General features: G+C 40.6%; 1 protein-coding gene across 1 annotated transcript in view; it reads left to right on the plus strand.

The window, feature by feature from the left end:
* The first annotated feature begins 6,454 nt into the window (after window positions 1-6,454).
* Window positions 6,455-27,992, plus strand: part of PPARGC1A (PPARG coactivator 1 alpha) — a 494,389-nt gene continuing 472,851 nt past the window's right edge. The window contains exon 1 of the mRNA XM_048848707.2: window positions 6,455-6,742. Within this exon, the coding sequence (XP_048704664.2) occupies window positions 6,656-6,742 (87 nt within the window). The 5' untranslated portion in view covers window positions 6,455-6,655. The remainder of the gene's footprint in view (window positions 6,743-27,992) is intronic.

The following is a 27,992-nucleotide window of genomic DNA, read 5'->3' on the forward strand; positions in this document are numbered from 1 at the left end:
GGTGAAGTTCATCTGTGCAGGAGACAATTTTCTCAGCGGGGCCAGTCAAAGACTGTAGATGGATGCCCTGATCGTCGGAGCCCTGGGCGCTTGGGAGCCCTGCAACGAGCGTGTGCTGCGGACTTGTGGGATCGGTCGACACTACGCACGGCTCATGCGGCACCTCATGGTCTCGGACACCATCCGATGTGGTGTCTACATCAAACACATCACTGGCCACCGACAGTACCAGGAGGAGTGAACCAGAACGACATCATGCATCAACTATGGGAAAGGGACTGAGACTTTTTCCATGGGACCATATGAACTGGAACCATAAACTCACTGAATATTAAATCCCACCATATGAGGGTAGATCCATCCTCATCATTGTATCCGCTCATTATACTCCACACCTGAATATAGCCATTATATGGACAACATACCCCTATAGCTCAATGTCTGTACTTTCCCTGATAACTAGAAACTTCTGTGCCTAAACTCTGTACCGTTTTCTTTTTACTTCAACATGAACTCCCACAAGAATTAAGTTTTTTCATGGTATCTGAGTGCCTTAGAGATTTAAAATGTGTATTTGTACGGATATATTTGTCTTTTCCCTGCATTCTGCAGGATCTGTATTTTGTGTAGTTTTGTTTATTTTGTGGAGGATGGGGACATTATTCAGGTAAGGATAGGTTGAAGTAAATTTTGCATTTTTCTCCAAAGGTGCTGCAGGTCATCCTGACCTCAGAGACTTCTGTCTCCTGTAAGCGCAACTTTCATGCTTGAGGTTGGCTGTTCCAGTGTGACATCCCTGTTGTGGGGGCTCATGATCTCTTGAATGAGATGATTCCTTGGGTAACTTGGAACAATCCTTTGAGAGGCTTTGAAGATGAGAATACTAATCTTGGATTTGATCTGGGATATGACAGGAAGCCAGTTAAAAACAAACAAACAAAAAAACAGATTGGGGTGATATGCTATAAGTGGCATAGCATATATCTGATCCATTTGGAGCCCATGTATTCTTGGTGATTTCATTCTTGAATATACCACCTTTACATTGTATTATGGACATCAGCTTAAGGGGACCAGGGTTTAGTATGTTTGTTAGTTCTCAGGTTTAATTTCCTTACATGTTACAAGGGCATAATACTTATCCCATAAAGTGTTCATAAAGCAAAATGAGATCTTCTGATAGAAAGTACTATGGAAGCTTTAAAATATTACATTTTCATTAAGATATAGGAGGACTTTTAAAGCCTTTCCTCTTCCATTTTTATGAACACTCTTAAGTATGTTTAAAAGGCTTGTTATGCATGTACATGTTGGTGAAGTGGAGACGTTCTTTTTTTTCCTGCATATAGGATCCATGGACCACAAGATGCTCACTTTGTGTTTTAGAATGTTTGAGATTATAGACATTGGTCCAAGCAAAAGCAGATTTTCAACTGTTGAGCCCTAGTAATGTTAGGAATAAAAATATGCAATATTAATGCTAGAAGCGTTTAAGAAAATGCAAAAATTGCAAATCTGGCCTAATTGACTTGGGAGAAGTGGATTTGACAAAATTGGTTTCTTAGAAATGTGATGCATGACCAAAATCATTGAGATGTTAATTCTTGGCTACAGGCTTTACGTAAAGAGAGAGGAGCTGCTTTTATCCAGGATCTTGGGTACTCTGTTTAATTACCTGGGGGGTAGGGCATATAAGTACCTAGATAAAATCAACAGCTGTAGAATATGCCTCGAAATTGTACTCCAGAATCTAAGCTTCAGATGATGATTCTGGAACTTAATTTATTAAAAGGGAACTCTGATCTTCATTGAACTGTTCTAACTAATATGAATGTCTGCTTGAAGGGCACACTTGAAGTCTTAAGGTTCTATATATACATCCTACAGCTAAGACCCATAAGAGACCTTATTTACCTTTCAGAGAATTCTGTCAAGGAAACCAGTGAGCATCTGGAAAAATAATATGGTCCATGGCAGTAGTTCTCAGCCATCAAGGGCAAACCAAGAACTTCAGCCTTATTTGAGTCAAGCATCATATTCCTCTTGAGCAGACAGAAATCACATTGTTTGAAGGGCTGCCCATTTAGTGGGAAAAGTTAACCCAACTACTGGAGCTGAGCAGAAATATGGGGAACTGGTTTTCCCCATTGTAATATTTTAATCCGTAGTGCTACACAAGTCCTGTCTTGTGATCATGGATCTCTGAATTTTCCAGTGAAATTCCAATTCTTCCAAGTTTTGTTCTTATGAAGGTGTTGCCTTCATCCCATGGTCCCAGGTCCTTTTGTTACTGTCTTCCATTCTTTCCCCTTGACAGTGATTTTAAAAACAAAGTTAAAAGCAAACACTGTTATCATAGGTCTTGAATGGCCAGGCAGAGCCCTACTTCATTGACCTGGTCTCATTCTCCATAGAAAGAATGGTTTTACTGCTCCAGCTTCCCAGCCTTTTGTCTTGGTGGACTAGTGCTTTACATAGATGTTTAGGCTCTGGCCTGGATGGGATGGAAAGTTAATCTTTCTTATGCCAAATTGAGGGTACTTTGAATAGTCAGTGACCCTAGGCTAAAAGTATTCTTATTTTACCTCCTTATCTCTGTTCAAAAGTTACTTATGTGAGAAAACATCTATTTTGATACCTACCTTGTCTCTTAGAAATAAGAGTAAGAGAAATTACTTCATGGGTTGCAAATGCTCTAAGGGAATGTTTATATTAAAATTCCAAACTTTGCACTGGAATAAAAAAAATGAAATACATATGTTGATTTGTAAAAGCCTTTTCACTAAACCGAGGTTTTGGACTTCAGTACATCTAACCTCAATACATCTTTGACCTTCAGTCCAGAATGGAGATGATCACTGGGGTGGAATCTTATCTGATTTCAAATTCCGGCTACCAGAAATAACATTGAGAGCGCAATAGTGTTCTCTCCTCTTCTTCCCTCAAAATCAGAATAATAATTTAGCATGTTGAAGAAATTGCTAAATCTGGTGGTTAAAAAAAATGGTTTAAACAAACTGCCCCGGCCCGCCAGGGGCTTTCCCTGCACGCGCAGTAGAACAAGTTTGGGAACCACTGGCCTAGAAGCTAATTAAGAATATCTTGCATTAGAGGCACAGATGGTATGTATACCTATGAGCAAAAACAAAGGCAAAGTACACGGTGGAGTAAAACCGGCATGGATAAGTCCAGAAATACACAAGTTCATTAGGGACTGGAAAAAAAAGCTCCAGCACCTTAAATGCAAATTTTGCATGAACAATGTAGGTAGGTAGATTAGAACACACACTATGCAAGGATACAAATTCAAATTCAAAACAGAGTGCACAGAGACCCAGTAATTATCCAACACTATCACATTACGTAGTTTTAAATGTTTGAAACAAAAAGGTTGGAAAGTTGACCCTGTAGCCCACCAAAGAGGAGGGGAAAATAATTTTTAAAAGGATGATGAAGCAGTAAGGAAATTAAATGAATTTTCTGCATTAGTCTTTGCGGTCTCCGATGATGGAAGAATTTCTACACCAAATGCAGTTTTCATGGGCAGCTGATGTTAATTAAAATTGAAGGCTCTCTCAAGAAAATGATAGGGCAACACATAAAACAAATAATTGGGGTAATCAGCAATTTGGTGGATAAGGCCATGTCTACACTTAAATCACTACATCAGCAGTGCCACTGTAGCACTTCACTGCAGGGATGGGAGGATTTCTCCTGTTGCTGTAGTTAATCCATCTTCCTGAGAGATGGTAGCTAGGCTGACAGAATTCTTCTTTTGACATAGTATTGTCTATAGTAGGGGTTAGGTTGGGTTAATTACATTGCTCAGGGATATAGATTTTTCACACTCCTGGGTGATGTAGCTGGGTCGACCTTACCTTTTAGTGTAGACCTGCCCTAAGTCTCTCCCATATTCAGTTCCTGGAGATTTCTCTGCTGTATTTTTCACCTGAGCTGGGGGAGGAAGAGGCATTCTTTGACCCCGGAAGCCTTTACATCAACCTGTTTGCTTGACATAGATATGTGGGTCCAGGGGTGTGGAAAAAAACCCCTAGCTGCCATAGCTATGCTGGCAAAACTCTCATGACAGAACTAATGTCATTTGGGGTGGTGGCATTACTATGCCAAAATAAAAACTCCTGTTGGGATAAGCTGCATCTGTGCAGTGTCTATGGGGGCTCTGCCGATACAGCAATATCATTATGGTTACACTGGAAAGAGCATTTGTTGTGTAGACAAGGCCTGAACCTCCATCACTAGGAGGAGGGTGGTCATAAGGATTCCATGGCTACAGATTGCAAAGCCATTGGCCATTATCTTTGAAAACTCATGGTGATCAGGGGAGGTCCCGGATGACTGGAAAAAGGCTCATGTAGTGCCCATCTTTAAAAAAGAAGAGGAGGATCCTGGGAACTACAGGCCAGTCAGCCTCACCTCTGTCCCTGGAAAAATCATGGAGCAGGTCCTTAAGGAATCAATTCTGAAGCACTTAGAGGAGAGGAAAGTGATCAGGAACAGTCCATATGGATTCACCAAGGGCAAGTCATGCCTAACTAATCTAATTGCCTTCTATGACGAGATAACTGGCTCTGTGGATGAGGGGAAAGCAGTGGACGTGTTGTTCCTTGACTTTAGCAAAGCTTTTGACACGATCTCCCACAGTATTCTTGCCAGCAAGTTAAATAAGTATGGGCTGGATAAGTGGACTATAAGGTGGATAGAAAGCTGGCTAGAATGTCGGGCTCAACGGGTAGTGATCAATGGCTCCATGTCTAGTTGGCAGCCGGTATCAAGTGGAGTGCTCCAAAAGTCGGTCCTGCGGCCCGTTTTGTTCAATATCTTCATAAATGATCTGGAGGATGGTGTGGATTGCACCCTCAGCAAGTTTGCAGATGACACTAAACTGGGAGGAGAGGTAGATACGCTGGAGGGTTAGGGGTCAGATACAGAGGGACCTAGACCAATTAGAAGATTGGGCCAAAAGAAATCTGATGAGGTTCAACAAGGACAAGTGCAGAGTCCTGCACTTAGGACGGAAGAATCCCGTGCATCACTACAGACTAGGGACCGAATGGCTAGGCAACAGTTCTGCAGAAAAGGACCTAGGGGTTACAATGGACGAGAAGCTGGATATGAGTCAACAGTGTGCCCTTGTTGCCAAGAAGGCCAATGGCATACAAACACCTAAGTGACTGTAACAAAGATTAGAGATTTTTTTTATTCATCTTTACTTTGTTCATTTGACAGCAGTTTGTGTATAGTCAATTCTATTATTTCCTCTTTCTGATCAGAAAATGAACAGGAGTACTTGTGGCACCTTAGAGACTAACAAATTTATCTGAGTATAAGCTTTCGTGGGCTACAGCCCACTTCATTGGATATGAAGTAGCCTACGAAAGCTTAGGCTCAAATAAATTTGTTAGTCTCTAAAGTGCCACAAGTCCTTTTCTTTTTGGGGATACAGACTAACATAGCTGCTACTCTGCAACCTGTAATTAGAAAATGTTCATTGTTAACTTTGGGGGGGCTTTCACATAACCCAGAGTGAGAAACATTTAAAAAAATGGGAAAAGCACAAAATGAAGTCACATGAAAAGTAACTTCTGCAGCTACTTAAACTTTAAAAGAAAAACAAATAATTAAGTTCTTAACCACTTTTGAGAAACAAATTTTATACACCTCCCCTTGAAAGATTAGTGTGGGAGAAGAAAGAGAAAAATGATATAACACACTTCTTTTTCACTGTTTTTCCAAGATTCCCATGAGGCTTCAGGGGCTGGGAAAAGCTTCCTTATACCATGCTGCAAAAGACTTTATGTACAGGACTACTTCAAATATCATCCCAGTTACTGTGGAGGCTCATACTGCTGGACAGCTAAACTGAGACCTGATTTATTTATTTAGTGTGAGGGAGAGGAGAAATGGCCTATGTGCACATGCACACACAGATTATCTTTTTAAAGAATGTAGATTTTGCTTGATTATAGTCTGGAAACTAAAAATAAACTTTTTTGTATTGATTTGCATAAATCCCGAAGGCGGGGAGTAAAATTGGCGGCGTGTAATTCTTTCACGCTGCCACCTGACTCAATCAATTGCAGCCAAAGGGCGCGTTTAAACGCACTTGGGGAAGACGACGCCTGTGCTAGGAGTCTGCACCTCAGATCTTGGGGTGGGGGGGACGCAGGAGCCTCATCCCCACTTCACTTGCCCGTCCTTTTTTTTTTTTTTTTGCTTTGGTGTAGCAGCAGGTTCTGCAAGCGAGCGCCCTCTTGTTTCCTTGCGCAGCCCGCGGTGCCGGGGAGGAAATTGGGGTGGGGGGGAGGAAAGGTCACCTGGCGCTGGTGATTTAGTACCAGGGGCTGTAGCCACAGCCCGTCCCCAGCGGCGGCGGCGGAGTGAGCGCGTACACGTGACTCCGGCTTTGGCTCCTCAGTGCTTCTACAACCAGACGCGCGCACACACACATCCCCTCTCTTCTCCATCCAGTCTCTCTCCCCCCCCCCCTTCCCACGCACACGCCTTGTGAGCCGCCGCCAGGGCAAAGCTCTAGGCACACGCCGGGGTGGCAGCGCCAGGAGCAGCAGCGACCAACCAAGAAGCAAGAGTTTGCAAAGGCTGCTCTGCCTGGCCGAAGAGGCTTTGCACCCGGGGGATGGCTGGCTGCGGGCTGTCAGAAGATGCCTTCTTCTCTTCCTTCTTCTACAACTACACCTCCTCCTGGGAAAGCTCCTACAACCAGGTAAGAGGTGGCTGAGCGGCCACGCGCGCTCCTCTGCACCCCCTTAGCGCCCCAGGGGACGCCGAGGTGGGGAGGGGGGCGAAGTGGTTTTGCCCTGGGTGTGGGTTTGTATTCAAAAGGGGAGGATGGTGCAAAAATGACAGAGAAGGAGCTTTTGAGCCGTGGAATGTGCCTGATCTCCGCTTCCCCCAAGCCCCTCTTGGGAGGACCGAGGAGCAGCAGCAGGAGGAGGAGAATTGGGAGCGGGTGCTGGCACTGTGTGGAGAGCGGTGCGTTACCCAGAAACAACTCACAAGACAACTCAAGCGAAGCCTTCCCAAGTCCCACCGTGGCTGCGCTCTTCCTTTCGCCTTGCACTGAGGGGTGCGGGGGGGGGGGGATGTGAGTATTTGGGGGGATAACCGTGCTAGTTGCTAAGGTGCTTGGAAGCCCCCCCAAAATGGCTGAATAGGCATCACATGCCCTAATTACTGACCCTGTCTGGATGGGAATAGTCCCGATCGTTCCTCCCTGCTTCAGAGCTCCCCACCACCACTTAACTTTGATGACTGTGCAATGCACCCCGTGCATCCCAAGGAACCCCTCAGTCTCCCAGCCAGTGGCTTTGCAAGGAGGTGTAGGCTGGGAGGGTGCGCGGCCAGCTGAAAAGCAGCGAGGAGGAAGAAGGGTAAAAAAAAAAAAATCCCAGTCTGAGGTTGTCAAGAGCTATTCTGGGAGCCTCCCGAAGGTCTTCAATTAAATAACGGTTGTCGTCTGCTGCCCCCGCTGCCGGCCTGGCGAAGTCCCCAGGCGACGCGCGTGCGGTGGGGAAGGGAGCGGGTTTCTCCCGGGCGGCGGTGGGAAAAGTTGAGCCGTGGATGTCCAGGCTCCCCGGGCAGGTGAACCGCACCACGGAGCGGGCGAGGCAGCAGCGCCCAGGGAGGGAGGGAGAGGAAGCTCTCCCAGCCCGGCCGCGGCGGGGGGGGAGCTGCGCGGCGGGGTGTGTGTGTGTGTGTGTGTCAGGTGGCGGAGGGGCTCGGGGGAGGCTCGCCTGCGTGGCTCCCGCCCTGCTGGGGGCAGAGCTGTGCTGAGCTCATGGAAAAACGTGCGGCCCACAGGGCCGGTTTCCAGGAAACTGAGCTCCCGGAACGAGCCGCTGCCGGTTTAAGGTTACCCCCCTCGCAGCCAGGGCTCCAGGCGCCGCACGCGGCTCGCTGCCTCCGGGAGGTCACAGCCCCGAGAGCCGGAGGCCGGGCTCCTCCTCCGGCGGCCGCCGCCGCAGCCAGCCCGAGCGCCCGGGGCCGGCGGCCGCCCGGGAGCCCTGCCCGCTGCGCTTGAGCCGCCGAGTGCACAGCGAGCTGCCCGGGTCTTGGGGTGGGAGCAGATATTTCTCAGCCCCAACTTGGAAGGCACTTGGTTGGGGCTAGACGGGAGCGAACGCTTGGCCAGCCTGCTCCGGGCATGGGCACGCGGGGCTGCACTGGGGCGACCAGGGACCAAGGGAGCCTTGCCTCTGTTGACCCGTGGGGGTGGGAGGCTTGTTGGAGTAATCGGCAGGAGCCCCCTCACGCTGTGCTGTGCTCAGGGACGGGCGAAGCCTGCCGGCGTTTCGTGTCTGTGCGTGCGCGGAACCACCAGACCCGCGGGGCATCGGCCGCGTGAGTCAGACTGAGCGAGCCCCGTTTTCCAGGCCAGCCCCTTGTTGGAAGCATCGAACCAAGGACTGTCCGCATGCCAAAGCTTCGGTCTCCGACGGCGCAGCACGGCCAAGTAGGCAAGGGCAGCTAAAGCATGATCAGTTGCTGTGTGTGATTCCCCACCAACCAGCTGCGCCTTGCACTCGCCCTAAAAGGCAGGACCGCCGCTGCGAGTGTGTTTATATAATGCACAATGTATTATTTTCTCCCATTATATGAATCCACACCATTTAGTGTAATCTAACAAGGGTTTATGCCTGGTTGAAAGCAAGCAGTCAAAGGAAAGCTCCTTGGAAACCAAAGGAGGGGGGAAATTGCTAAGAAGGACGCAGACAATAAAATCAGGTCTAAACCAGTTCATTTAGATAAAGTTAGTTCCACTCTATAGTGAAATGTATTTCCATAAAAGGACAGCAGTGTTAAATGCTAGATTCTTTTATGCATTTTTTTTCAAGTATGACCAAACTGCAATGAAAACTAGGGCGAATTACTGACAAATCTATAGTTGCTTTCTTTTGGAGACCAGTGTTGTATTGTATCTAAGGGGAAAACAGAAGAAAATGTGGGATGCTGCTGATCTATTTTTAGTAGGACTATATAAACTCTAAGTTATAGTACACAAACTTGAATTAAATATGCATGATTAGGGAGGGAGTTTAGAAGTAGAAGGTATAAGCACTATACAGCAGTGCAACAAGAATAGATGGGCACCCCAAGATTTTCCAAGGGCTAACCTATGAAGAATTTAAGATACATACCGGTTTTGGTGTACATGAGTCCCTTCTGTTATCTTATATGTCTCATGTTAGCATTTACAACAATCAGATTCACCCAAATGAAAATTAGCAATAGGATGCTCACTGCTGATACATAATCAGAAAATTAATACAGTATTGCTGAGAATCCGTTTGTATATGTTTTTTAACACTTAAAAAGTAGCCTTGGTCTAAATTTGAGAGCCAGACATATTAATGGTTTTTTTAATCTGAACTGCAGCCAAAAAAGCTTACAAACCATTTCTTCTCACTAAATATAGCAACATTGCTCAAATCTAATTTGTTTTGTTTACTCCACTTCATTTTTTTAAAAAAACAAGCCCTCAAACTTTAAAGCATTACAAAGTGCTTATGAAAGGAAGGGTTGACTCTACTTGAAAAAATAGCTTTTTATTCCTAAATCAATATGATGCACTCCCAGCATCTAGTACCTTGTAAAAGGATCCTTTGTACAATATCAATAGCAGTTCAACCATACCTCACTGAGGAGATTTCTTCCTGGCATCACAAGCCATGTTCTTAATAAAATTAAATGTAATCAAAATAACACTTCTCAATATAAACAACCAAATGAAGGAGAGTAAAGTGAATTCTCCTGTAAACACCATATAAAAACTAGCAATTTTAAAATCAGAAGTAGGACAGTTACTCTATGACTTAAACCTTAGGTTTAGGAGTTTTAATTTTTGCATTTTCGACATATCATTGCAGTTCATCTTTCAGCATTGGCTGTGGAGGGGTGATTTGTTGGTAATGTTCTTAGAAATAACTTTTTGTTTTTTATATAAAACTGAAAAACATCAGGGAAGCCATACCTGGAAAATTTAAATTTGGAGACTGTACCAAGAAATCTATTTTGAATCCAGTTCCAAGGCACTCTGCATGAAAATGAAGGTCTGTTGTGTTGATGCTTGCCATATTTTTGCATTATTAAAGAGAACTCTAAAAATAACACCTATGTGCTAAAGTTTTTTTTTCTCTTAATTTTTTAAAGAGAATTTAGTAGGATTCAGAGTTCGGATTGCCAACCTTGGAGACTGAAATTCTCTATTTACAGGATGGCACAAGCTTCCCCCTGTGAAGTGAAGGAACCAGTTGTCTTTAGGTTGATTAATTTTTTGACTTCTCTGAGACTGTCAACAAAACTGGCAGTTCTGGTGGTGATTTTTATGGACATTTGTCCAACAGAAACCAAGTGAGACTAACTGGCGAACTGAAATTCTCTTTTTCATCTTATTTAATAGTCATGAAAAACTAACCATTACCTCTGCTTACCCCACCCCTACCAAAATAGCTATGGGTTTTCTCAGAGCAAAGGTCTAACATAGTGGTGGTGTCCATAATTTCTCCTTCCCCTCGCTGTTGATTAATGTTCTGTGTACTGGTTAGCTGCTGCTGTCCACCCCAGAAGTGGCTGCATTGCAGTGGTGTTGAATCTATGTAGTGATGTTAGGTGCTTTAGGATCCTTTGAAAGGAAAGGAACCATAAAAACTTAAAACTATAATTGCGGGCTTAAACCTGGTCTTTCATCTTCAAGAAAATCCCTGTAGTGGAAATACAAAACTGTGATGTTTTGAGGGAGTACTCTCCCTTATATGCCATCTCATCATGCAGCAGGCACTGATTCCCGTTGGAACTCTAAGCTGTATGCTTGTTAACTAGGCCCCCCCTTCCTCTTTGTACTATTTTTAAACCTGGTAATATTTTATATAAACCCTTCCACTGAAAGCAGTCAGTGGATATAGGTAAGTTGTTGAAAGCTTGAGCTGAGAGCTGGTTTTGTGGCTTGGCTTTGTGTGTTTCTGAATATGGAATAGCCAAGGAAAAACAATCCAGTCAATACTTCCTGGGTGTTGGACTGAATTTAATACTTTGCTCTATGCATTTTCTCCTTCCTATGTTGAGAGTAACTCCAATGGCTCAGCTTGCGTTTGACCCCCCTCAGTCAAGTCATACCTTTGAGTCAGCGCGGCTTTCAGTATTTCTGGCCTTTTTGGTCTGATCCCCAGACTTTAGAGTTTCTGCAGTTTTAGAAATTTCTGTGTAAGTATTTGTGCATACTGCCAATATGTACTATATGTGTATATGAGATAACCAAGTGTTGAGTGAGATGCTGTACAGATTTTCTCAGGTTGCCCTGCCAACAAGGTGTCTTAGGTTTTTGTGGACTGGGACTTTTTATTATGAAAAAAAGACTGTGAATTGTGATACGTTTTGTGTTGTTTTTTCAGAAGTCTGTAAAACACTGGATTGATACTATCATTTATTTTCAGTTGTAATCTAAGCAAAATTTGTCCCAAGGTTTCTGGAGATTAAAAAGACAATGTCTGATAGATTAGATCCAAAGTTTAGGTTTTTTGCTTAATAAAAAAAGTTGTACATAGCCTAATCTGTTACTAACAGAGATGGGCTTTGTGATGTTTAAAATTTAAAAAGTGTTAATCTTGGATTTAAAGATTGTCGTGTGTCTTTTGCAATCCTAGTGGCACTATGTGCTAGTACATAAGAACCAAAAAGTGAAACCAAGTAAAACTGAAACTGACAAGACACTTTTCCCTTGAATAAACTAAATAGTACAAAAAGTAAACAAATAACATACTTGATTAAATGTAATTTGGATTTAAAAATCTTTCAGTTAGAATAATTCAAGGTGTCCTTAGTATCACAGTTGAGGGAATTTTTGTTTATATTTGTTTTAGAACCTGAAATGATCATTTCAAAAAATAGTTTTTACTGTTCCACATAAAAGATGTATTTAAAAATTTGTGATCAGTAGTAACTGTTGATTTTAAAATTTTATTTGCTAGGGTTGTCAAATAAAATGATTGGCCAATTTTCAAAATCATTTTATTGTTTACTAAACTCATCTGCATCCTGGATGTAAAAAGGAAGTGGGTTCCTGATGCCACTTTTATCTGGCACATAAATATGATTTAAACTGGGTCCATACCATTTCCTCATGTCCCTGAGCAAAACAGCAAAATAACGGTACAGTAGAGCAAAATAATGTTGGTTTAAAACACATGCACAAAAGGGGCAAGATGTCATTTTAGAATATTGGTTTAGAACAGAAGATTTAGCTACAATTTGCAAGGTACGGTTATGTTCCTGATAAATGAATGCATTTCAGAGGTTCACACCTTAGACTGTGGTCTTCAAAAATACTGTTGCATAAAGAAGGAAAAAATGCCTGTAGTTACAGCAGCAATGCATTCTGTAGGAAGAGGGCAGAGAGTTCTTAGCTGGCCACACATTCATATGGTCTACGCAGAAATGTAAAAGTGCAGGGTTTGCATTGGAATGAGAATGGGGTCATCCACCCTTTGTACTCATCATCAGGGAAGCAGAACCTTCTTCCAGAGAGTCCATAGGAAATCAATGAGTACACTTTGCTAGTGTAGAGATAAATGTGTCCTGCAGAAGGGTATTAAATATAAAAGGGCAACAGTAAAATGATTTACTATATGAGGCAGTGTGACGTGGTTTTTTTTGGGTCACCCGAGAGGATTTTCATTTTTTGAGACCATAACTATATCTTAATATTTCTTTTTATACAGATGTCCAAAAATGAGCTGATAGTTCTAACCCCTGCAGAAGGGTTTATTGATGTACCTTAAGCTTTGAGATCCTCATTTATAGATGGAGTCTTACTGAGAAATGTGTACACATTTTTGAAAATATTACCTGATCTTTATCATTTAGATTATAATCATCTGACCTGACTTACCAAAAGCTAATGGGTTTTGTAATATTTTTTTTCCTGAGGCAGTGTGGTTGCCTGAGATAGGGTGAGTCTCGCCATGACCAGAAGGTATCACTGAGGGATACCAGCACAACGGACATACATAGCAGAAAACCTGACCTAAATTTAGGTGTAGAGGCTAAATGAAATGTGGAAAAGCAGGTGCACATTTCTAATATCTGTTTTTTTTTTTGGTTCCATCTTATGATTCTCTTTGCTTTGTGAGCAAATCTCTTCATAGATTTGAAATTTTAGTGCTGTAAAATTGCTGAAAAGGAAGGGAAAATCATACTTTTAAAGTGCTCTGTACCTAAGAATCCCAGTGCTATTTATAAACATTGATTAAGTTTCAGGGGCACATTGTTGGGGTAAGTAAGTAGTAGTATCTCCATTTTGTAGATGAAACTGAAGTACAGGCCGATTAAGGGCACTATTTTCAAAAGTGGTCACTGGTTTTGGGTGCCTAATTTGAGACTCTGTGGGTCTTATTTTTGGAGGAGATGCTGTGTATTTGTGGCTCCATTTGAAGTCACCGGGAGCTGCAGGTGATCAACATGTCTGAAAATCACACTCCATATGCTGCAGTTTAGGCACCTATAGACACTTGAAAACTTGAGCCTAAGTGTCTTGTGCAAGTGCATATATGGGAAATCTGTTGGAGAACCAAGAATAGAAACAAAGTCTCCTGACTCGCAGTCCTGTGCTTTAATCATAAGACCTCCATTCGCTCCCAAAACAGTCTGGTTCATGTCAGCATGAAGAGAAGAAGTTCATTTCATCACCTGTCATATAGTGTAAATATGTTTGAAACTTTGGTACTTTTACACACACACAAATTCTCCACAGTTTTAATTAAATTGTTCTTGCAAAGAATAAAATGAGTTCTTAATGTTAACAATGAGTGATTAAGGTTCTGTACTTCCATTTACAGCATAAACTAGCATTTTGTTTTCCAATACAGCTTTTGAATGAAGAACTATAATTTGCAGCAAATAGATATTATAAGCTCTATGGATGACGACAACCACATAAACTTGTGCAAATGATAAAAATGGAATCAATTACTTCTCAAATGGAAGTAGTTTACAAATCTCCACATACAAAGAGATAGTAGTAGCTGGTTATTGTAACAAATATCTGCATAACAATATCTGCATTTTTAAAATAAAAAAACAAATTAATTCCATTGACAACTTAGTAATTGTTCACAGGAGGCTGTGACCCTCCCCCTCACAAAATACATACCTATACATAATATCTGCATTTTGAAAACTGCAGTTTGCCTCAGTGTTACAAGCTGATTGCATAGTTATTTACCCATATATCCATTTCAAAATAGGGAAATACTGAGCTGCACTTTGCACAGATGCTAATTATCAGCAAGCTTTGTGATGCGTTAAAGTTGGTAGTCAAGGATTCATACTCTTCAGGAGGGAGAAATGAAGTGTGTGTACTGTGGGCCTGATCCAAACTCCAGTGAAGCTGATTGGAGATTCTTCATTGGCTTCAGTGGGCTTTATATCAGGCCCTATATACGGCAGGGATGGGGAAGAGTAGGATAGGAGGGGAGAAGATCCACACAAGAGAATACACCATTGAACTGGTGGATGCTGTCATGGCAATATGTACTATATGCCTCGTAATAACAATATTCCTTTTGTGGAACGGTCCTTAGTCACTGTATTGTGCTTATTTTGGTTTGGGTCTCACGATGAAGTGCCATTTCCTTTGTCACTTGCTAAATCCAATTCTTGTTTGTTTATACATTTGAGTGGTTAATTCTTGGCAAAAGATCAATTCATTGGCCAAAATAAACTTACTTTTCCTCAGAAACCCTCACCATTCCCACCCATTCTGTGTCACTTGTGACAAAAACACCCGTTCCATGTCATGTAGGACCATAAGCTGAGGATCATAGCTGGCTGGAAGGGACCATGAGAGGTCATCTAGTCCAGCCCCTGGACTGAGGCAGGACCACGTATAGCTAGATCATCCCTGAAGGTGTTTGTGTAACCTGTTCTTAAAAACATCCAGTGATGGAGATTCCACAACCTCCCTTGGTAGTTTTTCCTAATATTTAACCTAAATCTCCCTTACTGCAATTTAAGCCAATTAATTCTTGTACTACCTTCAGTGGACGTGGAGAACAATTGATTACCATCCTCCTTATAAGAGCCTTTAACGTATTAGAAGACTACAACAGGTATCCCACCCCCCCCCTTAGTCTTCTTTTCTCAAGACTAAACATATTACCAGTGGTTTTAACCTTTCCTTATAGGTCAGGTTTTCTATACCTTTTATCATTTTTTTTTGTTCTCCTATGGACTCTTTCCAGTTTGTCCACATCTTTCCTAAAGCATTGTGCCTAAAATGCATTACTCCAGCTGAGGCCTGATCAATGCAGAGTAGAGCAGGACAATTACTTACTGTCTTTCATGCAACGTTTCTGTTAATGTACCTCAGAATGGTATTAGCCTTTCTCACAACTGCATCATGTTGTTGGCTTATATATAATTTGTGATCCACTGTAACCCCCAGTTCCTTTTCTGCAGTACTACTGTCAAGGTTCCTCCCCCCTCTGAACTCTAGGGTACAGATGGGCGGACCTGCATGAAAACCTCCTAAGCTTACTTTTACCAGCTTAGGTTAAAAGTTCCCCAAGGTACAAATTAATTTTATCCTTTGTCCTTGGAATATCCACTGCCACCACCAAACTCTAACTGGGTTTACTGGGAAACGTAGTTTGGACACGTCTTTCCCCCCAAAATCCTCCCAACTCTTGCACCCCACTTCCTGGGAAAGGTTTGGTAAAAATCCTCACCAATTTGCATAGGTGACCACAGACCCAAACCCTTGGATCTGAGAACAATGAAAAAGCATTCAGTTTTCTTACAAGAAGACTTTTAATAGAAATAGAAGTAAAGGAATCACCCCTGTAAAATCAGGATGGTAGATACCTTACAGGGTAATTGGATTCAAAACATAGAGAATCCCTCTAGGCAAAACTTTAAGTTACAAAAAGACACACAGACAGAAATAGTCATTCTATTCAGCACAATTCTTTTCTCAGCCATTTAAAGAAATCATAATCTAACACATACCTAGCTAGCTTACTTACTAAAGTTCTAAGACTCCATTCCTGGTCTATCCCCGGCAAAAGCAGCGTACTGACAGACACAGACCCTTTGTTTCTCTCCCTCCTCCCAGCTTTTGAAAGTATCTTGTCTCCTCATTGGTCATTTTGGTCAGGTGCCAGCAAGGTTACCTTTAGCTTCTTAACCCTTTACAGGTGAGAGGATTTTTCCTCTGGCCAGGGGGGATTTTAAAGGGGTTTACCCTTCCCTTTATATTTATGACAACTACTGCCTAGCCAGTTATTTCTCATTTTGTATTCATGCATTTGATTTTTCCTTCCTAAGTGTAGTACTATGCACTTGTCTTTATTGAATTTCATCTTGTTGATTTCAGAAATTGTCAAGGTCATATTGAATCCTAACCCTGTCATCCAAAGTGCTAGCAATCCCTCCCATCTTGGTGTCATCTGCAGATTTTATAATCATACTCTCCACTCCACTATCCAAGTCAACAATGAAAATGCTCAATAGTACTGTTGTTCAGGGTTTTCAGAACCCAAAACTGTGGTAACTTAACTTTGTTTTCTTCAGGAGGTGTCAGGAATAAATCAGTGGGGACACGGCTCCTCCATCTGATAAATGATTAGTACAAACAAGAATGCTTTAACCCAAAGCTCCTTCTTTATTGAGTCTCAAGCGTGCACGCGTGCACACACACACGCAGTAGTTCTAGAGCACCCCAAGCATAGTTACCCAAAGTCTAACATAGTTTTGAGTGGGCAACTACTGGGCTTCCAGGGAGCACTCCTTCCGTCCAGCTGCTGGGGGGAGGATGTCAGTCTCTGCTCAAAGAAAAGCTGCCACAAACTGCTCCAAGGTGTACTCTTTTACTTAATCTTATATAGCTAGCTCAGTCAAAGCACATAACTCATAGTAACCCCTAGTGGGTCACCTACCTTCAGCGAATTGCTCATTATCTTTATCAGCAAAGCATTTCTAGTCATAACAACAATAAAACTTGTATGTCAGGGGCACTTAGGTCCAAGGTCAGCCAAGGTCACACACTCCCTACCATTCTCATGGTACGTTAACTCTCTGTCCCATCCTCCCATTCTGATTAGCAAAACTGCAATCATACAGCTGTTTGGTCTTGCCTATGAAAGGCCTAAGAATTTTTCCTAAATATGTGGTATTTGGTTTTCAGTGAATAGTGGCTGGATATACAAAATGGCTGCAGTTCAGTAAAATTCAGTTCTCTTGTTACACTACCAGACCCAGGAGAGAACCCTTTGGGGCCGCACCAGATGATGTCTTTCCATTTTGACAGTGAACCATTAATAACTACTGAATGAGTACACCCTTTCAACCAATTATGCATTCACCTTACAGTAGTATCATCTAGACCATGTTTCCATAGTTTGCTTATGAGAATTTAATATGGGACATCAAAAGCCTGTAAAACTCACCACAAAGACAGAAATAAATACTGTATATTTTTTAAAAAGCTTCAAACAAGAAATTATGGCATTAAGTGATGTATGCTAAATGTTGACACTACATTCATACTCTCATTATATCTCACCCTTACCTCTCTTTGCACTTTGTTTACTTAGGCCCTGATCCAGTAAACCACTTAGCCATGTGCTTTAGAGTAAACACTTGAGTACTGCCAATGAAGTCAGTAGAATTGCACACATGTTTAAAATTGAGCAGGTGTTGAAGTGATGTGCTGGATGAGGGGTTTAGATGATTGGATCTTCAGGACGGGGATCTTGTCTCCCACCTGTTTCTTAAGGCTGAGTTCCTCAAAGGAATTAAGGCACCTAACTACTATGGGAGTGCTAGGCTAGGGAGTTAAGTGCCTAAACACCTTTGAGGAGTTCTGCCTAGCACACCACCAGTATTGTATAAATAATTGTAATATTTTAGCAAAGAGAAGATTAAGGGGTGACTTGATTGCGGTCTGTGATTACCTACATGCTGAACAAATAGTTGATGATGGGCTCTTCAGTCTTACAGAAAAAGGCATAACATGATCCAGCGGTGAGAAGTCGAAGCTAGACAAGTTCAGACTGGAAATAAGACATAGATTTTAAATGTGATAGTAATTAACCATTGGAACAATTTACCAAGGGTTGTGGTAGATTCTCCATCTCTGACCATTTTAAAATCAAGATGGGATGTTTCTCTAAAAGAAGACACTCTAGGAATTACCTGCGGGATGTTCCATGGCCTGTGCTATACAGGAGGTCAGACGAGATGATCACAATGGTCCCTTCTGGTCTTAGAACCTATGGCAATAAGCCCAAAAAAGTGTGGAGAAAACAGTGAGGAGATCAAGAAATCGTAGCCTGGCTTACAGTATTGATTATTGCTAATGGTTTAAAATTTTAATCTATTTCTTTATTAGATGGATATGCAAATAAGAACCTTTTTAAAAAAATGTGTAAACTGAGACTTGTACCAGAATGAATAGGTGGCACATTAAAAATGCAAAGTAATGTGTAATGATAAAAGCCATGCAAGAAAGATACTAGAGGATAGGAAACTTCACCTGGATCGTAAACAGATTTGAAAAAAAAAGATGACAGGAAACAATCACAGCCAAAGTAAAAAGGATCTTAAATGGGACAAACACAAAATTAAATATTTAAGCCTCTTAAAACAATGAGTAAATGAACTGCTGACCAAATTAATTAACAAAACAAAAGTAAGATTGCGCTTAAGGTTTTTTTTTTTATTTTAGTCCAAAAGGCTGTTAATTGCTAAAGGATTAAAATTATTCATATGCAAGGATAGAAAGTGATAACAGCATATAATGTGCAGAAGCACGGAGGCTCCAACTACACAAGAAGCTGTGAAAATAATACTTTGTGTGATGTCACAACCCAAAAAAAAAAAAGAGGTCATGTCTCTTTGATGTCATTTTTAGAATAAACGCAGTAGAAGAAATGGCATAATCTTATTTCTATTTATGAAAGACCTTTTTTTCCCTAGAGAGTTAGGCCACCACTGTTAATTGATTTTTCTGACACTCCTAATAACACTTAAATTAAAAATAATTTACATAGGAACTTTTTTCCAGAAGCAGAGCCCTGCAGAATCTATTGTGAAAAACTGGGTAGATTAATTGAACATCAGTGTTTCTGACAGAATTATAATCTGCTTGATAGGTAAAGTACATGTTTGTGTGTTTACATTGCCTGTCCCCAACCAATGCTATCTTTCAAACAAGATGTACTCCTAACCGTTCTTGCAAGATATCATGGTGCTATTATCACTCATCATTTTTTTTTTACTATAAATAAATGCTCTGGCTAACAGCTGTTCAAATTGTTGGGAAGCCAGTTTTTGGCTAGCTTGCCTTAACATACTGGAGCCTTACTTTGGCTACCAATGGTTGAACTATTTCCAGCTGTGAACACAGATGTGTGCGTGTTTTGGGAAGTAGTGTTACCAAGGGAGGTTTATGCAATAGACCTTTATTTATTTATTTATTTTTTAATTTGGGACTGAGAGGATATATTAGAAAGGGAGGATATTTGCATGGGCAAGAAATTGGACAGATAGGGAATACCTGCATTATTATTGGGAAATTTGTGGATGTGCCTGTCCATGACAAAAAGAATATGCCCCCTTATTTTTAAGGGAACTGGAAAATAAAAAGAAGAGAATATTAAAACAAAGTGTTTAAAGTGATAATTTACTATTAAAAATGGTGACAAAACTAACAAATGAGTGGTTCATTTTTTCAGCAAATTACATTTTAAAATTTATTATTTGGCCATTCTGATCAGCAGACAATATTCCCTTTTCAAAAACTAGGTGTACGTATACTTTACACCTGTCACATTTTGCTCTTTTAATATTTCATTTCTGTTGTGTGTTTCCTCATTCAAAGAAATGTCTTGATGAAAACTTCTCTGGAAAATTATTTGTCATGTTTCATATACTTTCCTCCATTCTATTTTTAACATGCATATTTCTATCTTGGCTGAAATTTATGCTTTTTAAATCTATTTTAAAATTTGCTAGCAAGCACAATACAAGTATTCTGGAGAAGAGATGCCTTTTATATGAAAACTGTGTCAGTGGTGTTTCTTTCTTTTTCTTTTTAATGTCACAAATGATGAAGGATGCCAATAAAGTTGGCAGCAACTCATTAAATTTTTGTTACTCTTGTTGCAAATACGTGTGTTATGAAAGGGAAAGCGATTAATCAGAGCATCCTGGAACAAGAAAACAATGTGCGTACACTAAAGCTGCACAATGTGGTACATAGTAAAACCCCAGATGTACAAGTGTCTTTAGAATAATCACTAAACCTTCATGCTGAAACAAAACCATAGTCTCATCCAGCAGCCGCCATGCCATATGACTAAGACTGCTGTAAGTTTATGTGTAAACCAACAATACCAAAAAGATTGATCATATTATTTACTGTACATAGTTGTCTTGTAAAATAGTCGCATTTTTTATTTGGAAAAAAGACTTTTAAGGGAGTGTTGCATAACAATTGCTGTGGAGCCAACCAAATCCATGTGTCTGAGATACCATGGTCGATGCTTTCTCCTCAGAGGTGTGTAAACTGTCCTGCATGCGGCAGAGTGCATTCAGAGTCTTGGATTGGCTCCCACTGGTAGAGTTTGTATGAAAAACGGTGCATCTTTTCAAAGAGTGTGCAGCATAACTAGAGTTTTGGAAAGGAGGCGAGATGATTCATTTCACTTCCGAAATAAGCAACAAAAAAGGCAGTGGTTCTCATGTTTTCCCATAACAGAATACACCTGACTGTCAGCAGTCTGAGAAGGGCAGAGAGATTACCACAATCTAACACCTGTTTGTTGTGCCAGCCAGGCACATAAATCCCATAAATAAGGCAATCTATTATAGGTTGCTCTGGTAGTGATGTCTGTAGTTAAAGTTGTCTAGCACTATCCATGATAAGATCATGTTTTCAGTTGCTTATAACTTTACTGAACTTTAACTATAAGGGTTGAAATTTTCCATGTCAGGTATTTGCCTTGGGCTGAATTTTGTGTGTGTGTGTGTGTGAAGGTTTCAACAAAAATGATTTAGCTTTTTCTGAGAATGAAATTAGGGAAACATATGTGCATATGTATGCATTATGATATGGGGTGAAATCCTGGGCCTACTAAAAGTCAATGGTAAAACACTTTGTTGGAGCCAGGATTTCCCCCAGGATTTTTAATTACATGATAACATACCTCTTTCTCTCCTCCCCTCCCCCCAAAGGCGGTTTTCAGGATGAAGCCAGATGCAAATATAATAAAGTTTATGGGGGTTTTGTGGTGTTGTTTTACAAGCATCAGAATGAATCCTCTTATAGAATCTGGAAGATGCATAATGATAATAGAACTAGTATATAAGCAGCAGGCAAAATCAGCTGTATTTGATTAGGAATCAAAAAGTTATTAATAGTGCTGATTACCTTAGCTTCGTCATCTTTCCACTGATGCTACTCTTATATCTGTTTGTGAAACTAATCAAGCTCCCTGTAAGCCCTTATCTTTGACCAACCAGAAGAAAAAAATAATTGTTTTTTGAGACAGGCTTTGATAACAGAATGATTCCAATTTGAGAAACAAGGAGCAAGCATCCATCCTGAGTGAAGTGATATACCAAAGGTACCAAAAGTGATAACCTCTGGAAGAGTTGTTTTGTCTTCAATTGGTCAAATATATAGTAAATGAAATAGCATCTTCAAAGAACTCCATATGCCTTTTTAAGCACTTGTTGAACACCCATAATATTTGAAATTAGCATATTTATGGAAGGATAGAAAGTATGGGTGTTTAAAATAGGTTTGATTTGCAAAACGGTACCAATTATTCATAGCGTTTAAGACTAGAAGGGATGATTAGATCATCTAGTCTAACCCCCTGTACACTGCAGGCCATTTAATTTCACCCAGATACTACTTTATTGAGCCCAGTAACTTGTATTTCACTAAAGCATATCTTCCAGAAAGGCATCCAGTCTTGCTCTGAAGACATCAAGAGATGGACAATCCACCACTTCCCGTGGTAGCTTGTTCCAGTATTTTTTTTTAAATGTGCCTTATTTTTAATTCAATTTGTCTAGCTTCATTATCCAGCCATTGGTTCTGGTTATGCCTTTCTTGACTAAATTAAAGAGCTCGTTAGTAGCTGGTATTTTCTCCCTGTGAATGCACTTATACATTGTAATCAAGTCACCTCTCAATGTTCTTTTTGATAAGCTAAACAGATGGAGATCTTTAAACCTTTCACAGTATCTATTTTCTCCAGCACACATCATTTTTGTAGCTCTTTTCTGTGCCCTGTCCAGTTCTTAGACATCCTGTTTAAAATGTGGACACGAGAACCATATGCAGTGTTCCAGAATCTGTCTCACCATTGCCATATATAGAGGTAAAATCACCTCCCTACTTCTACTCTCCTATTTCTACAAAGATGGCATTAACCCTTTTTGCCACAGCATCATACCCAGAGGTCATGTTCAGTAGTTTTTCCACTGTGACATCTAAATCCTTTTCAGACTCACTGCTTTTCATGATACAGTGCCATATTTTGTATTCCTTATTCCTAGATGTATAACTTTGTATTTGGCTATATTACAACACATTTTATTTGACTGGGCCCATCTTTGGAAGAGATCCAGGTATCTCTGTTTGGCTGCCCTTTCCTCATTATTTACCTCTCTGCCAATTTTGGGTCATCCACAGATTTTATCAGCAATGATTTTTATATTTAATTCCAGATCATTGAAGAAAATGTTGAATAGTGTGAGGGCTGGTACTGATTCCAGCAGAAGCCCACTAGAAACACTCCCATTCAGTGATGATTCCGCATTGATAACTGTTTTTGAGATCTGTCAGTTAGCCAGTTTTAAATCCATGTAACTTGCGCTTTATTGATTATTGCGTAATGTTAAATTTTTAGTCCGTATTTTGTGTGGTACTAATCAAATATCTTACAAAAGTCTAAGTACATTACATCTACGCAGTTACTTTTTATCAACTAAATTTGTAATTTCATCAAAAAATTAAATTAATGATTTTACAGTGTTAGCCAAAATGTTTAGATTACTAATAAGTAATATCTATTTTTTTATGTAGTGTTTTTTCATCAGTAACTCTCCAACTGGACAATCCTTTATTGTATTTATCTTATCAATGGTGGGAGGTAAGGAAGCATTATTTTCCATATTTTACAGAGGGGGAACTGATACACAGAGAGGCTGAGTCCCAGATCTTTAAAGGTATTTAGGTGTTAGTGCTCAGCGTTGCAATGCCTAACTGATTTAGGAGCCTAATTCTAATGTTAAAAGGGGATTTAGGCACTTTAGGAGCCAAAATCTGGGATTTTGGCACTGCAACACCTAAATATCTTTAGAAAACTGGGCCTAAGTGATGTGACCAAGCTCACACAGGAAGTCTGTGGCAGAGCAGGAAATTAAACTGAGATCTCCCACAGCCTAAGAAAGTGCCTTAACCTTTGGACCATTCTTCCCTTCTAAGATTAAGACCCCAATCCTGCACACAGTTTACATGTGTGCTTAACTTCATGGGACTAGTATTGTATGTAAAGTTCAATGGGACTACTCACCTGCATAACCGGGGGCTAAATCCATTACTGAATTTCCACTTGGTCTGCCTAAGAGGAAGAAAATAGTCCAGCTATTGTGGTAGAATCTAAGTAGGCAGTGGGAAAAAACACTACCACATGCGGACATTTGACCTGATATGCTTAAAAACCCTTCTGTCACTTTTCAAGTAGAGTTCTAATTAGAAATTTGTTCAAAATTTGAGCAACCTAGAAATAAATTTACTCTTAATGTAACTCCACTGAAGTCAATTGGCTTATACAAAGGCTGGATTTAGGCTCGTATGTTTAAATGAAGGTGTTCTTTGACTTGGGGAATATGCTTCTGTAACTTAGTTATGAAGGCCACAGAAAAGTCTGAATAAAATTTCCTTTTTCAGAAATTCTAACCAATGTCAATGGGAGTTTTGCCATTGACTTCAGTGTGGACAGGATTTCACCTTTTGTTTAGACTCATCGATTTCAAGATGAGAAAGGACCACTAGTCCCTGATCATCTAGTCTGTCTTCCTGCATAACACAGGCTATATAACTTCCCAGGTTTAATTCCTGTTTGAGCTAGAGCATATCTGTTAGGAAAACATCCAATTGTAGAAACTTTGGGCTAGTCATCTGCCTCAGCACAGGGGACCTGACTAGGAGCAAGGAAGCCTAGACCATCCTTGGCAGGTGTTTGTTCAACCTGTTTTTTAAAAACCTCCAATGACGGGGATTCCACAACCTTTCACTGGACTCTCTCTAATATACACTTTCCACTGGACTATCTCTAATTCGTCCACATCTTGCCTAAAGTTTGGTGTCCAGAACTGGATACCAGTGCCAAATAACCTCTCAGTTCTGACTTGATATTACCCTGTTTATACATCCAGGGATCTCATTAGCCTTTTTGGCCACAGTGCTGCACTGGGACCTCTTTATCAGCTGATTATCCACCGTGAGCGCTCAGTCCTTTTTCAGAGTCACTGCTTCCCAGGATAGTGTCCCCCATCCTATACATATGGCCTGTATTCTTTGATTCTAAATGTATACATTTGGCCATATTTAAAAACAACACTGTTTGCTTGTGCCCAGCTTACCAAGTGATTCAGATCCGTGACCTATCCTCTTCTTTGTTTGCTACTGTTCCATTCTTTCTGTTATGTTATGTGCAAACTTTATCAATTATGAGTTTGTTTTCTTCTAGGTCATTGATAAAAATGGTAAAATAGCATAGGGCCAAGAGCCAATCCCCACTAGAAACTGCTCAGTAGTGATTTACAATTATGTTTTGAGATCTGTCAGCCAGTTTTAATCCATTTAATGTGTAGCATGTTAATTTTATAGCATTCTAGTTTTTGTGCTGTGCCATGTCAAATGCCTTACATAAGTCTAAATATATTACATCAACACGATTATCTTTATCAGCCAAATTTGTAATCTCATTTAAAAAAAAAGAGATATTAGGCAGATGAAATTCAGTAAAGACAAATGCAAAATACTACATGTAGGAAGGAAAATTCAAATGCCAAAAACAAATTGGGGAATAGCTGGATGAACAATACTGCTGAAGAGGATCAAGAGTGGGGGTTACAGTGGATTACAAACTGAATATGAATCACAATGTCATCCTGGGGCGAAAAAGGCAAAAAGGAGTGTTGTATGTAAGATGGGGGAGGTACAGCTGGAGTACTGTATCCAGTTTTGGCACTTACTTTAAGAAAGATACAAGTAAACTGGATAGAGTCTAGAGGAGAGTAATGAAAATGATCAGAGGTTTAGAAAACATGACCTATGAGGAACGGTTGAAAGAACTGGGCATATTTAGTCTACAGAGAGAGGTGGGGGGGGGGGAGGACAACTATCTTCAAATATGTAGAAGCTCATTACAAAGAAGATGGTGATCGATTGTTCTCCATGTCCACCAAGGATAGGACAAGGTATAATTGGCTCAGTTTGAAGCAAGGGAAATTTAGGTTAGATATTAGGAAAATCTTTTTCACTATGATGATGATTAAGCTCTGGAACAAGTTACCTAAGGAGCCTTGGAATCCTTGTAAATGGAGGCTTTTAAGAACCAAGTAGATGAATACCTAGACAATCTGTGACAGGTGTACTTAATCTGGCCTCACTTTGGGAGAATAGAGGAGATCACCTCCTGAAGTACCTTCCAGCCCCACATTCCTATAATTCTTTCAAGTTAGTTTGATAGGATCTGTCTTCCATAAACCCAAGTTGATTGGCATTAACTATGAGACATAGGTAAATTAATCCAGTTCTCTTTAAGTATTTAAAGTTGAGGTTTTCAAATGACTAATGATTCTGGGTGCCTCCATCTTGGGGGGGGCTCAGTTTGAGACACCTTAAAGGGGCTGACTTTCAGAGAGTGAATGCTCAGTGCTTTCTGAAAATCAACCCCCTGAAGATATTTTTAGTTTGAGCAATCAAAAAATAAGGCACCCAGAATCACTTACTTGTCTGCTTTGAACATCTTGGCATGGATGTCTATAACATCTCCTAATGAATGTCAAGAGATTTCTAATAGACGGTGGGGAAGACTGGAGGCAGACCTTGTCAGTACTAGTTATCTAGAGAATTGATTGTGGTCATGGAGAAGCTCATTGCTATAAGCCAAGATGTACTCTTAATGCGGTATTTTCACAACTTTCAGTAATCAGGGATCGAACTTAGAAGACTTTGTGTTTAAAATGTATTTATGATTTGTTTTGCAGTAGTGCCTAGGACTGCCAATCTTGGATCAAGACCCTTCTGTGATAGGCTATGTACATCATGTACTTTGTGCCCATGTCTTTTCTAGAAGAGATATTTTGATTGTGGTATGGTTATTTTGCTGTTAGAGATACAGTGACCATGTGGAAAAATCTCTCTTCTGGTTTATACAGATAGTTATCTTGGTAGCCAAAGCTGTTTGATGTTTCAGTGGCCAAGACAATTGGTTACATTTGCAACCCTTTCAAGCATAGGTTGAATAATAGGGGAGGAAGGGGGCAGTGCTTGACAAATGCTCCAATGTGCTTCAAAAATTAAAATGGCCTAAAATAGTATCACTACAAACAGTGAGTGACCACTAAGGATTTTGTAATAGTGATTAGAGCTGGAGCGAGCTGGTTTCTACAGACTTAGGGTAAAATTGCCAAAAGCACGTCAGTTCCATTTTCAGAAGTGATTTAAGCAGTTTGAACCCTAAGGGCTAGTCTACACTAGCTTTGCTGATAACCCCCCATCCCATGGAGTCATAGCTTATAAAGACAAAAGGAGTGCTTTTTTTCTGGCTTGGGATATGTCTACACTTAAACTGCTACTGTGACACAGCTGCAGCACGTCAGTGTGGACACTTGCTATGCCAATGGGAGAGGTTCTCCTGTCAGCATAGGTAATCTGCCTCCCCAAGAGGTGGTAGCTAGGTTGATGGAAGAACTCTTCCAATGACCTAGCACGGTCTCCGCTGGAGGTTAGGTTGGCATGGCTATGTCTCTCAGCAGTGTGGATATTTCTCACCCCTGAGAGATGTAGCTATGCTGATATAAATTCCCAGTGTAGATCAGCCCTTGGCTAAATCTCCTCCCCGCACAACATAAACTATGTTGGCAGAAGGACTCTCTTGCTGGTAAAACTACATCTATGCTAGGCCTTCTGCCAGCATAGCTAGTTTGGTTGGGTGTGATTTCCCTCCCCCCCCAGCCCCCCCCGCCTTCTAGCCAGTGTAGCTATGCCAGCAAAACTTTGTAGTGTAGACCAGGCCTAAGTCTCATTGAAAATTTTACCCTTAAAATAAATCAGAAAATCTCTGCCAAATCCTTCCAAGCTAAGATCAGAAATTGATATTTAATTATTTTGAGGTCAGGTTGAAAGGTTCAGAGCTAAAACTGCTTGAAGAGAGGGAAGGTGACAGTTGAGTTTTTCAGCTCACCTAATAAAAATATAAGTACACATTAAAGCACCTGTTTTAATGTGAACATAGATTTATTAGAAAATGTCAAAGACCACTCAGTATTTTCCCACTGGGCAATAAAAATGCTGTCTGCATAACATTTGCTAAAAAAGCAGTGTTGTATATGCCTCTATTTTTAAGTGATTGTTTAAAGATAAGAGCAGTGATTCTTTATTAATACAACATGGATAATATAAAACAAACAAAGCTGAATGTAGTGATTTCAAACATCTAACTTAAGAATTGACTTAAAATATGGCAGTAGTCATTTAAAAATGCAGGCAAATTAAAAAACTCCACTAACTATATAGCAGAGGGGCAGATGTCTGTTTTTATTTTTCAGATAAATCCCTACTAAAAGCCTTTAAAATAGTGGTTTACTGAGTCTGAGCAAAATGTTCCCCCCCGCCCCCCGACACCCTTTTATGGAGTAAGATAATGTATGGC

This window comes from Caretta caretta, chromosome 4, assembly GCF_965140235.1.
Source record: "Caretta caretta isolate rCarCar2 chromosome 4, rCarCar1.hap1, whole genome shotgun sequence".
In the NCBI taxonomy this organism is placed as follows: Eukaryota; Metazoa; Chordata; order Testudines; family Cheloniidae; genus Caretta; species Caretta caretta.